At 44.8% G+C, this 13,327-nt stretch overlaps 1 protein-coding gene across 2 annotated transcripts in view; it reads right to left on the reverse strand.

Annotated features, from left to right (window-relative positions):
- Positions 1-13,048, reverse strand: part of LOC309351818 (solute carrier organic anion transporter family member 1C1-like) — a 28,918-nt gene extending 15,870 nt beyond the window's left edge. The window contains exons 1-10 of one of the 2 annotated variants that reach the window (XM_081879852.1): positions 12,574-13,048; positions 9,844-9,995; positions 8,084-8,225; positions 7,864-7,996; positions 6,968-7,044; positions 6,629-6,775; positions 6,028-6,126; positions 4,856-5,101; positions 4,401-4,565; positions 793-988 (exon numbers count right to left, since the gene is read on the reverse strand). In XM_081879852.1, the coding sequence (XP_081735978.1) occupies positions 793-988; positions 4,401-4,565; positions 4,856-5,101; positions 6,028-6,126; positions 6,629-6,775; positions 6,968-7,044; positions 7,864-7,996; positions 8,084-8,225; positions 9,844-9,972 (1,334 nt within the window). In that variant the 5' untranslated portion in view covers positions 9,973-9,995; positions 12,574-13,048. Of the gene's footprint in view, positions 1-792; positions 989-4,400; positions 4,566-4,855; positions 5,102-6,027; positions 6,127-6,628; positions 6,776-6,967; positions 7,090-7,863; positions 7,997-8,083; positions 8,226-9,843; positions 9,996-12,573 lie in introns of both variants that reach the window. The other variant, XM_081879851.1, reaches the window with a different exon arrangement.
- Positions 13,049-13,327: the final 279 nt, after the last annotated feature.

A 13,327-nucleotide genomic window follows, 5' to 3' on the forward strand; every position in this document is an offset into this window, starting at 1 on the left:
AGATATTAAAAAGCATGGGGGAGAGGACAGAACCCTGAGGCACCCCACAAGTGAGAGCCCAGGGGTCTGAACACTCACCCCCCACCACCACCTTCTGGACACGGCCCAGGAGGAAGGAGCGGAACCACTGTATAACAGTGCCCCCAGCTCCCAGCCCCTCTAGACGGTCCAGAAGGATGTTATGGTCGATGGTGTCAAAGGCCGCTGAGAGATCCAGCAGAACTAGGAAACAGCTCTCACCTTTGTCCCTAGCCCGCCGGAGATCATCAACCAGCGCGACCAAGGCAGTTTCAGTCCCATGGTGAGGCCTGAATCCCGATTGGAAGGGATCCAAATGGTCCGTTTCCTCCAGGCGTGCTTGGAGTTGTTCAGCAACCACCCGCTCAATCACCTTGAAAAACAAGTTCTTGCCAGTGCAGATTGAAAGTGATGAGGCACTTGGAAAGCTGTGAGTTCCCTAGATCAAAGCGGTCAAGTTAGTCCACACAAATACAGTCACAACTCATGTTACATCCGCTTCATGTTACATTCTTTCAGGTTATGTCCCATGGCGACCTGGAAGTACCGGAAAGGGTTACTTCTGGGTTTCGTCGCTCACACATGCACAGAAGCGGTGAATCGCAACCTGCGCAGACACACCGCTGCGGGTTGAGCTCTTTTCATGTTGCGAACGGGCCTCCGGAACGGATCCCGTTCGCAACCAGAGGTACCACTGTATAAGAAGAAGGTCTCTTGCAAGTCCATTTCGAACAGCATTTCACCAAAGCCACTCCCCAGCCTGGTTGAACATACCCTTTGTAGGAGACGGTCAGGCCTGCCACTTCAGCATTCTTGCAGCCAATGGCAAAGAGCAGCAGCAGGAGGAGGTATCCAAAGAAAGAGGATCCCAGGGACAACTTGGCCGCCCCCAAAACGTTCAGCCTGAATTTCTTCATGATCAGCCCTCCGGAGAATATCCCCAAAGCCACAGCAGGGATATTGATGAGACCTACAGCCCCTCAAACAAAGAGGAAAATCAATACGGCGTGGTCTCGTTTTTAGCGACCTACAGAATTCCCCTGAAAAATTCTGCAGCCAGTACCAGTTATTGCTCCTTCTGTTGGAACACAACACAAAGGAATATAGAGAAATACAGAAACACAGCTCACATAACTCTGTATGTAATTATATAGAATTTCCCAAAGGCAAAATGTAAAAATAAGACATTTACATTCCACCAAGTGTCCGTTTCGTTAAATATAGTCTTTACCTAATGTATGCAATGTCAAAATCAGGTACAAGTGTATGAGTGTTATTCATTCCATAAAGAGCAAAGAATCTCTACAAGTGTTGTTGTTGTTTAGTCGTGTCCGACTCTTCATGACCCCATGGACCAGAGCACGCCAGGCACTCCTGTCTTCCACTGCCTCCTGCAGTTTAGTCAAACTCATGTTGGTAGCTTCGAGAACACTGTCCAACCATCTCGTCCTCTGTCGTCCCCTTCTCCTGGTGCCCTCCATCTTTCCCAACATCAGGGTCTTTTCCAGGGAGTCTTCTCTTCTCACGATGTGGCCAAATTATTGGAGACTCAGCTTCAGGATCTGTCCTTCCAGTGATCACTCAGGGCTGATTTCCTACAAGTGTACTTGTTGCTAAAGGATAATCCGCAGACTGGGCGGGAAAAACCTATTCACATCCCCGGGAGTGTTGTACTGTTGCCCTCAATCACCCAAATTGCAGTAGCAGTGCCTCAGCTGTGTAAAAATCATTCAATTCTCTTTATTGAATGAATGGTCACTTGGATGGAACTTTGGCTTTGAGACACATTCCGTATTGCACTTGTACATGATTTTGGTATTCCATACCTTCTGAATTGGACCCAGAGGGAAACACTCGTGGAGCAAATCACGTCAGTTTTGCCTTTATGCAATAGTCGAGTTCCTGCACACACTCAGACGCCCTTCTCTAGTCTCTACCCTGGCAAGCAACAAGCAATATCAGAGTTAAGATACATTCCAGACAGGAAGAAAGGTTCAGAGAGGGTATGAAACACAGCCAGTAAGAAATGTGGCCTGGGGGAAGTTCTCAGGGTCAAATAGAGAAGCTGGGAGGGCTGGAGTTGGTCCCTGGGCCTCATAGGTGCCAACTCCCTGGGGCTCTGGGTGCTCTTGCATTAAGGCACCCACAAATTTCAGAGCTAGGGCCATGAACGCTGCATGGCACCCATGCCTCCAGGCACCTACAGCCACAGGGCCAAGCTGGCACTCGTGCCAGGTCTCATGTTGCCCACCTCTGGTTTGAATTAACCCTGATATCCACTAAAGCAGGGGTGTCCAACAGGTTGATCCCCCCCAAAAAAACTCTCAACAACTTTGATGGGCAGATTACTGCCAGCTTTTTAAAAGTGGGAGTAGAACGCAGTCTCTTGGAAGTTGGGCGTGCCTGGACTAAAGGATAATTGAAGCTTGGATGCCATTTTGATTCAAGATGGTGACTTTGGTCTGACTTCACCCCTTTCTTTGGCACAATGGGTCCAAGCTTATAAATTACTGTATTTTTCGTTCCATAAGACACACCTTTTCTCTCCTAAATGGAAGGGGAAATGTGTGTGCGTCTTATGGAGCGAATGCAGGCAGGAGACAGGCGGGAAAAGCCCCCGAGAGCGTGGCCACGTCAGTCCCTTCTTCCTCCTTGGGGAAAAGCCCACAAGAGCCGCACGCTCTTTAAAGGGTACACGGCTCTTGGGGGCTTTTGCGGGAGGTGGGGGAAGGGACAGAGGGCAGCCCCTCAGTCCCGTCCCCCACCTCCCAGAAAAGCCCCCAAGAGTCACACTCCCTTTCACGAGCCGCGTGGAGCATGTTTGCAGCTCTTGGGGGCTTTTCCCCCGAGGAAGGAGAAGCCTACAAGGGCCACACACACGCTCCACGCAGCTCGCGAAAGGGAGCGCTGAGCAGAGCCTGGGATGCATACAGGCTCTGCTCAGTGCTCCCTTTAAAAATATTTTTTTTTCTTGCATTCCCCCTCTAAAAACTAGGTGCGTCTTATGGTCAGGTGCATCTTATGGAGCGAAAAATACGGTCCATTTAAAAATCACAATATGTTTTGGTAGCACTGGGCAACCCCCTCTAGTTTTAATATACAGCACTGGGCACCCCCTCTAGTTTTAATATACTTTTATAGTTGCTGAATGTGGAAATATCTGAGGTGGACCATTTTTTCTCCACCCCCCATCCCCTCTCATCTCCCTACTGCCCAAAGACAACATATCGGGACCTGTCTGGGTGTCTTGCATTATTATGCTATAGCAGTCTTTGCCAAACTTGTGCCCTCTGGATGTTTTGAGCTATAACTCCCATCAGCCCCAGCCAGCATGGTCAACAGTCCAAAAAGTCTGGAGGGCACCAGATCAGTGACTGTTGTCCTATAGTAACAGCAATAAACCTTTTGCCTATTCTTCTCAAGTGGCACTTCCTCTGCTTTGCATAATCTTAAATTGTTTCACACATAGCTAGAGGCTTAGGACTAAGAAAAGCTTGACATACAATGGAAGGCACTGTGTTATGGGCAATAATTGCTGCTGAGTGCCTTTTCTCCTCCTAAACAGCATTCGCAGATTATACTAGTTGAATAGGTGCCATGCCAAGAAATTCCAACTTCCATCTTCGAGGAACGAGAACAACAAAGTGTAATGCAGCTGGTCCAAAAATAAAACACTTGGGCTGCATCCAACTAAGTTCTGCTCAAAGCAGACCCACTGAAATTAATGGACCCAAGTCCATCAGGGATATTAATTTCAGCTGGGTATATTTTGAAGAGAACTAGCATGGGCTTCAACCCTCGGTATATATAAGAAGCTCCATGTTTGCCTCGCAATTCTGCAGCCTTTGACATACCCAAAGAAAGCTCTGACCTGAAAATCATGTTTTATTTCCATACCTAGCTTCCACTCAGCAAAGCTAGCACAGAGTGGCATCTATTTACATGCCATACTTTTCTGTGTATCAGACGAGGTGTGGTTTTTTTTACTAAAAATAAGGTTCAAAATTTGGTCTCGTCTTATACACAGATAGTGCATAGGGGGGACATGAAATTGGCTGCTACCTCGATCCAGAGATTCTCAGTGGATATTGGGTGTGCTACTGGTGGCTGCGGCAAGGCCTGTTGTTGATTGGCTGCTGCTGTGTCAATAGGGCAGACAACTCCCGGCTTCTGCCGGCGAGGGAAAAGATGGTAAGCGGCTATTGCGACACATGTGAGTGGCCGTGCAGATCATGCGGGTGAGCTATTTTCTGCAATCCCCCCTAAAAAAGCTCAACTCTGGGCAATCACCCCTCATTTTCTTAATTTGTAGTCTTATACATAGGGGCATGTTATACACGGAAAAATACGGTAATCATTTTTTAAAAGCATGGCATTCATACCTATGACAAAATTCGTCTTCGAAGATGATTGCCCAAACTGCTGCTCAATGTATTTTGCCTTGTAAGTCACCATACCAATGAGAGAATTGAACTGGGTGATGCTGGAGCAGAGGTATAAAAAATACACTGGATTCCCAAAGAGGCTTTTCAGTGACGGCAGGAAATCTGCAAAACAGAACAGTGGCCTGCTGTTGACAAACTGACTGGAAAACAACATGTAATGCAAATTTGTTTTCAAAGACTTCGCAGGGTTCAGAATATTCCAACACACACTAAGCTCAATGCAATGTGGTTCAGCCACATCCTCAATGTGCTCATTTGATAGTTCATCACCCAAGGGTAGGAAAGCAAGGCAAGGTAATTAGTAGAGACTGTTACCAAACTAGTTGATTTGAAAAAAAAAGAGATTTTATAAAGTCTGAATGTGACTCAGTTCACCAGCCACATGGCCTCACCTCTAGCCATCTCGAGAAACTTCACTTGCTCTTGGTAGGTGATGCGGTGTTCTCTGTTATCTTCGTTGATGAACTTGGACTGCTCAGAGGAAGTGCTGGAATCCTTTCGGGTGTCTGGTCTTGGAAGATGTTTCGGTAAGAACCAGAAAGGGATAGCGGCAAGGATGCTGACCACCCCGGCTATTAAATAGCCAAGCCACCAAGCTCCTACCCACTGGGAGTCCTTGTGAGTTATACTTATGCTGTCTGCGGAGGGAAGAAGAAATGACAACATCAGCCACCAGTAGGAACGATTAGTGGTCAGAGTGTCAAGACTAGGACGGAGCTTATTACACCAGTGAAATTAGCTAAAATGTATAAGACAAATAATAAATGTAGGAAATGTAAAGGAAAAGAAGGAACATTTTATCATATGTGGTGGGAATGTAAGAAAGTAAAGAACTTCTGGGAAATGATATATAATGAGATGAAAAAGATGTTGAAATATACATTCTTAAAAAAACCAGAAGCATTTTTACTTGGTATTATCGGCCAAGACATTAATAGGCAAGATGTACAATTGTTCTTATATGCAACAACAGCGGCAAGAGTACTGTTAGCCCAGAAATGGAAGCAAGAAGAAATTCTGACGAAAGAAGAATGGAGGACAAAATTAATGGACTATGCAGAATTGGACAAAATGACAGGAAGGATTTGAAACCTGTGGGACCAGAGATTTACAGAAGATTGGACGAAGTATATGAATTATTTGAAGAGCAACTGTAATTTTAAAAAAATATGCTAGTAGGACTACAAGAGGTTTTGTAAGGAGAAATATGAGAAGTGTTACAGAGTAGAAAAAGATAGAGATATTGGTTATGAGTTTGAAATGTAATTGGGAAAATAAGAAATACATACTAAGAGATTAGATAGGAAAATTTTCAGACAGGACTGATGGAAGTCAAAGAAGCTGAATAAGATGTAAAAGTATGTTTAATTATTGTTGAAAATGGTATGTTAAAAAACTAATAAAAAATTATATATATAAAAAAGAAGACTAGGACGGAGGTGACCAGGGTTCAAATCTCCACCTGGCCACGAAGCTTGCTGGACGACCCAGGGCCTTTCAGCCAAACCCACCTCAGAGATTGGGATGTGTTCAACAGACTCATTGCAGCCTTGCTCAGACTCACCCATGTCTACAAAGCCGATGTCAACATACAGTGTGGCACACAAGGAGCCCAGGAGGAAGCCAAAGATGGGGCCTATTATTGCAACCGTCTGCACACACCCTGAGAAAAGGAAGCAGAACGGGCACATTAGACTGAAAAGTTACACTTTGACCTGGTGAATATAAAGGTAAAGGGACCCCTGACCCTTAGGTCCAGTCGTGGCCGACTCTGGGGTTGCGGTGCTCATCTCACTTTATTGGCCGAGGGAGCCAGCGTACAGCTTCCGGGTCATCTGGCCAGCATGACTAAGCCGCTTCTGGCGAACCAGAGCAGCACACAGAAATGCCATTTACCTTCCCGCCGGAGCAGTACCTATTTATCTACATGCACTTTGACGTGCTTTCAAACTGCTAGGTTGGCAGGAGCAGGGACCGAGCAATGAGAGCTCACCCCGTCGCGGGGATTCGAACTGCTGACCTTCTGATCGGCAAGTCTTAGGCTCTGTGGTTTAACCCACAGTGCCACCCGTGTCCCAGACCTGGTCAATAAGAATGGACAAACCATCTGGTATGTCAGAGGGAGAAATGAGAAGAAATACGACCTGGTTTGAAAAACAAAATACCAATGTAAAAGGCTGCGCTCTCTTCTGTGGCATGGTCATCAATGTACGCAATCCCCAGAGGCTGGATCGGGGTTTCCCCAATTCCACGTAGCAGATTTCCCAGCAAAACGTAAATCCACATGGAAATTCCAGCTTCCTTTTCGCACCCTGTTCACACAAACCCAAGAGATCGACGTTTGTATTTTGACATCATTTCTCCCCCAATACACTCAACTAATGGGACTTTCAACATATACACACCCTTTCCCATCAAATCACACTAAAGCAGCTGCCAAAAAGAATCATTGCACCAACATTATATTTCCTGGAGCAGTGCTGCCATTATTTTTTTATCCTTACCTGCATGGATTTGCGCCTGAGCTCTTTCCAAGACTGAGACAGGCAGCTGGTTCTGATCCTGGAGACACGGGGAGATGCTGACAGTTGAATTGGAGGAGGAAGAAAATATCTCATACCTATAGCTGTGTAAAAACCAACAGTTTCTTTACAGAGTTACCACCTGTTACACGGTGGAGGGGGGTATATACTTAAGCTTATTCCAGGCTCCCGTTGAAGGCTACCTGAACTGAAGGCAAGGGCTACACTGAAATGAATAGTTCATATATATCAACTGTGGTGAACCTCATTCTGCCTAATGGTAGAGCCGGCCTGAGTCTTGGTCGCCGTATTGTACCCTGTACTGAATTTCCACAGCTGTCAACATGAGCTGCATGGTGCCACAAGTGGCAAAACTGGAATTCCACAGGGATAGAATCTTATTCTCCATTCTAAGTCACCCTCATATAAATTGCGTCCTATGAAAAGAGTGCAAAACATTGCAGTATGAAATGCAAGCCAGCCAGACATGCCCCCTTTTAAAAGAATACTCTATTCCATTTATTTTTCCACCTGTTTTTCTGGGTGGGGGGGGTCCCTCCAACAGCCACTCAACATTACATGGCCATTCAGCACTCTCAGACTGTTCTCTGGCTCCCCCTCCCCGTAGATTTTTTTCAATTTCTCTGTTCTGTATGGGACAATGACAATAAAGATTATCGTATCGTATCATATCGTATCATGCCCTTCCCCCCAAGTTGCCCATAGTTCTGCAAACCTTGGAGTTTCTCTAAGCATGAATGGTGCAATTTTATCGACACAAGCAATGGCACCCACCCCTGAACTTTGGAAACAGAAGGAACGATCAAGCTTTACACATTTGTTTGCGAAACGGCAGCTACAAATTGTGGCATACTTACTGTCCCATAAAGAACTGTGGCATGGCTATCAAAAATGTTCCGAATGACATGATCAGGCAACCGGCTCCGATGATCTTTGGCCTATGAAGTTTGGCTCCAAAGTAGCTGACCAGGATTATTATTAAAAGGTTCCCTTTAAGAAGCAAGGAGAGACTGACTTAGGCACACTTAGCTCGTCATCTGCCTATATAGCAACAAAATCTTGGTGTGTGTCACATACCAATTTCAAAGCTGCCATCTATCAGGCCAACCAGGGATGAAGGGATATCAAATCTTTTTTCTATTTGGGTGATGGTACTTTTCAGGTAACTTCCTGACAGAGCTTTCGCAAAGTAAACAAACGATAATGCAGCAAGAAAAATCTGCAATGAGCAAACAGACGAGGCAGTGCTTTAAAAATGTTTCACCAGTGTTGGATTGATTGATTGATTGATTGATTGATATACCACTTAGATGCCAGAATGGCTTCTAAGTGGTTCACAGCTCTAAAATCAATCCATTTTTCTTTTTTAAAAAAATACAAAATAACAATTACATGATCACATCAAAATATCTTCAATTTAAAAATAACCATGAAAATTCATTGGGATTTTAGTGTGAATTTATTGTACTATATGAACATTTTCCCATATGTAATCTTCCCTAATATTCACAATTAGGTACTGAATCTTTGTCATTCTTCCAGCAGCAGGAATTAAATTAAATAAAGGTCTGGTATCTGAAGGATGCCTAGAAGCAGAGATTCCTGGGCACAGGGGGCAGATCCAAGAGCTAAGACCCAGCGGCAAATTCCCCAGGTTTCCTGGGGTATAAAGCCCAGTTTCCCCTGGGTCTGGTGTGGAGTGGGGTTGGGAGCAGGGCCAGTGGGGGGGGTGTGGCCTGGGGAGAAGGGGTGTGGCTAGGGAAGGGGTGTGGTATAGGAAGAGTCCTGAGGGCCAGATAGAGTGGCTTGGCCGCTGGGCCTGAGTTTCCATGTCCCTGACCTGTTAAAATAGCTGAAATCCATTGACGACAGCAACAAAAAGCCTCCTTTCTTTCTGGTTAGCCAGCAATCCTATATGCAGCGCAGAGAGAACGCCAACCCTGGGGAAATTGCTGGTGCTTTAATATGATTGTCTGTCTATTTTTGGAGGCAATAAGCCGCTTCCTTAATGGCTCAGTGGCAACTGAAGGTTTATTCAGTGAAGGAATCGGATTACCTCAGAAGCAGGCAGAGGGGGGAATGATCTTATTTGTCTCATAATGCAAGTTTAATGAACACAACTTGCTTTTAATTCTCCAAACCGGGGAAGTAGTTAAGTGCCACTCTGCACCGAGACTTGGACGAGACGATTTGGTCTCTTTGTGTCAGTGTGTGCTCTGGTGCCGGGAAAAGGGGTTGACCTCTGTGTGCGAGTTTTTGTGTGCATATCTTGCAATACGACTCAGCCGCACCAACGATAACGCAAGTTCAGAGATGCCTTGATGCTTTTCAAAGTCTGAAGTGCTGTTTTGCGTCGGCCAACACCTGACAGGCACTGAACAATTCTTTCCCCCAACTCACTTCTGTAGTACCAGACTGGCAGCAAACTTCAGTTTGGACTCCATTTGTATTGGGACAGACTTAGGCCGCTCTCACACCATACATTGAAAAACTATGGTACCAGTTTCGACAGCCGCGACTTCCTCCAAAGAATTATGGGAGGTGTAGTTTGTTAAGGGTGCTGAGAGAACTTAGGAGACCCCTATTCCCCTCACAGAGCTACAATTCCCAGGTTGGTTGGGAAGCATAGCTCTGTGAGGGGGTAAACAACAGTATGCAGGAGAAAATGTGAGCTTTAAATGGATGCTGTGATTGGTATTGGATGCTTTGTATTTAAGTTGGGCTGCAAGAAGAAAAGGCTTGGCTGAAAAGTATCAGAGAAATAATGTGCCCAATGATGAATTCTCAGCCCCTTCAAATGAGCCAAGTCCACAATCCACAGCTCTTTTATACTATACCTTCATTCCTCCACAGATTGTTCCTTTCTCCTTCGAAGCTGAGGATTCTGATCTTGAAGAAGACCTGTCAATGGGCAGGATTGTGTTTTTTGAAAAAAGCTGAGTGTTTTCTTTGGATGAATTCTCCATCTGAATTTTCCCTTTCAATCAATCTGAAAGACATAAATAAATGGTTATATAGGCCCTTTTAATTATTATCGCTTCCAGGGAGATCTTTCCGTAATGTGAAAGATGTTTCCTAAGGAATCACATTATCAACTGAACACCTGGAAATGCACTTCTGAGTATGTATAGGAGGAAGAATGACCTGCCCCCAGGGGACACTCTCCCTGTCGTGTTTCTGCAGGAGTCACCGACTGGAAGACTCATTCAGAGATCCAGTGGCCAACCTCCTCAGAGGGCAGACACTTCTGCTGCAGCTCTGCCCGAGGAGTCATGGACTAGATGGACACAGAGGAATGGTTGGAGGAAGCACCAAGCAAAGATGGCTTAGAGCCTGTGGAGTGGGGAAATGATGAGTGATCAGATGGAGAAGAGGGAGAAGGCTGGGAGGAGGACGTGTCGGAAGCTGAAGAGGTAACAGAACTTAGTGAGCTGGGAGAGTCAGTGAGCTGGGAGAGTCAGTGAGCTGGGAGAGTCCAGAATCAAAGGCAGAAGCTGAAGCAGAAGCTGAAGCAGAAGAAGGCCAAGAAGCAGAGATGAGTCCAACTGATGAAGAGGCATGGGTGTCTCTCCCTCCAGCTCCCCTCCTCCCTGGTCACCTAGAACCAGAAGAGGCATGAAGATGGTGGAGGAGAGGTTGAATTCACATAGGCACAGTCTCTGATTGCTTGGGGGAAAACCCTGGAGAGGTGGGAACTTAGATGGCTGTGGGGAGGGCAGGGACTTTCAGTCTCGGCAACTGATTCATGGGGCAAGACCTACTGGGGGTGAGATGCTGTGCTCATTAAGGCTGACGCTCTGACAAGTCTATGCAGAGTTCTTGTGTGGCTCGCTCCTGTCACCTAGCCATGCCGGATGCAGAGATGGAGACAGAACATCTTGTCTCCAGCCGAGGCTGATAGGGAAGTTTCAAAGCCAGAGCAGATAATCTTGCAGAGACACAGCAGACAGGCTCCTTTGCAGGGATCATAGCTCAGTAGTAGAGCACCTGCCTTGCATTCAGAAAGGTATCGGTAGCCATCCCAACTACTCAAATTAAAATAAGGTAACAAGTGATGAGAAAGGCTTCTTTTGAGATCTGATAAGCAGAATAGACAATACTGAAATAGGTGGATATATCATATTATTGGAATATCTATAGGCTGCGCTTTCATAAAAATACAGCAAGGTGGTATAGAGCATACAAAATTATAATGTCAATAAAAACACCAGTAAAAACATCAATAGATAGCCTGACAAAAATATAGCTGTTCTGTCCCTTCACAAAAACTCTGGTTCATACCATGGCCACTTCTTGCTAGACTACTACAACCTTCTCTTCCCGGGTCCACACACCTTCACTTCTCAAGTCTATCCAGCACTCTGCTGAAAAGATAATTAAGCCTCTCTTGCCACTCTGAAAATGTGGTGTCCCACCTAAAGTCCCTACCCCAGAAGTTCCCAAACTGTGGTTTGAATGGGAAGCGGTTTCGCCAAGAAGCAAACAGAAGGACAGAGGGCCTATGAACATTCAAAGAGTGGAGGAGCTCCATGGGGTTTTGGGGGTTGTTTTTTTAAAAAAGAACCTTTAACAATTTAAAATCCCATTATTATTATTATTATTATTATTATTATTATTATTATTATTCACAAAGTAAACTTCTCTGAATAGTGCCATCTTTTGAAAACATAAGCATTAATAATAGTTGTTAAAATATTGTGGACCGTGCTGTGATTTTTGTAAGAATCTGTATTTTCTTAGGCATTTCTTACTATAATTGCATCTGATATTTTGTGTGTGTGTTAAATAGATACTGTGTTTATGTACTGACTTTTGTGTTCTGTGTTGTAAACCTCCCTGCAATCTTTGGACGAAGAACTGGAATGCAAATTTAATAAAAGAAGAAGCAAATAAATAAATAAATTGTGGTTATAGGTATTATTAATTCTAAAGGAACACTTCAGAAGATTGCAGCTAATAATGATAATAATAATAATACAACCATTATCAAGATACATTTCTAAAGTGCCATCAATGTATGCTGCCCTTTAAAGGATAACAGGATTTTTTTGTTTTTGTATTTGTTTTAAAATAAATTTTAAAATTGTTCTAAAAAAAGAAAAGGAGCAGGTCCCTGCCTCCAAGGAGCTTGCCATACAGCAGTGCTTTTGCTAAAAATTCTAAAGTATCAGTGAGAACGCCAAGGGCACAGGAGCTTTTCATTCATGCAGTGGCTTTCACGTTAACTAGAATCATTTTCAAGCTTTTGCCACGACCAATAAACGATTGCAAATGATAGCTTCCCCATTCCCTCCTTCTCATTCTTCGGCACCAGAGTGACAACAACTTTCTCCAAAGAACCATTCGTTTCTTTGTAAGCACTGACATTATAAAAAAGGTCATATTTCTAGACAGTCCCCTTAGTTGATTGAATGAAATGAATGAATGAGTGTGTGTGTGTGTGTGTGTGTGTGTGTGTGTGTTTTCTTACTCACAGGTGATGAGAGGAGAAAGGCCTCTGTCCACTAAGAAGACAGACAACTTTTGAGAAGAGGATGAAGGCAGAGCGGATGAAGACACAACCTTACCTTGGCAGTAGCGACCTCCAGTCCCTGGTAGTTCTTTTCTGGGGGTGAACTCAGAAACAAATACGTATCTCTTCTCCTAGCCTTAAAATGGAAGAATCTCGAGCGAAACCCCAGTCTGAGACACGATGCAGTGAGGTAGATCTTATATCTGGAGGTAGAAAGAGGAGACAAGAAAGACCGAAGGGGTGGGGAGAACAGTTCTTTGTTTTGCCTATGTGGTCAGTATCACCCTCTCACTCAGTCTTTTCTTGTTTACTCCTCCACCTTCAAGTCTGGTCTTTCTTCTCTCCCACTACAAATTCCGGGACACACAAAGGACATGAGCAAAGCAGGAGCTGGAATTCTTCACAGCAGAAATGGTTTTAAAAGTTCTTGAGATCTTTCTTCGCCACATGCAGCAAGTTGGGCAGCATGCATGTGATAAAGCTTTCTTTCTTTCTCTCCCTCTCTCTCCCTCTCTCTTTTCCTTCTAAAGCCCTGATCTTCTTAATTGCTGGTTCCCAGGAAATAAAAGACTTCATGGGGGGGGGGGGACCTGCCAACCAAAGGGGAGGGCAGATGGTGTAACGAAGAAACTTTCTTCTGCCTACACGGAAATCTCTCTGCAAAGCCAGCAAACCCCCCCCCCCCCGTTATTTAATGGGAAGCTTCCTTATTAGGTCTTGTAATGTTTTGAACAACGTTGCAGCTTTTCTTTCTTTCTTTCTTTCTTTCTTTCTTTCTTTCTTTCTTTCTTTCTTGGGTAGCAGGAGAA

The sequence above is a fragment of the Podarcis erhardii genome (assembly GCF_964252035.2).
Source record: "Podarcis erhardii genome assembly, chromosome: 10".
NCBI lineage: Eukaryota > Metazoa > Chordata > Lepidosauria > Squamata > Lacertidae > Podarcis > Podarcis erhardii.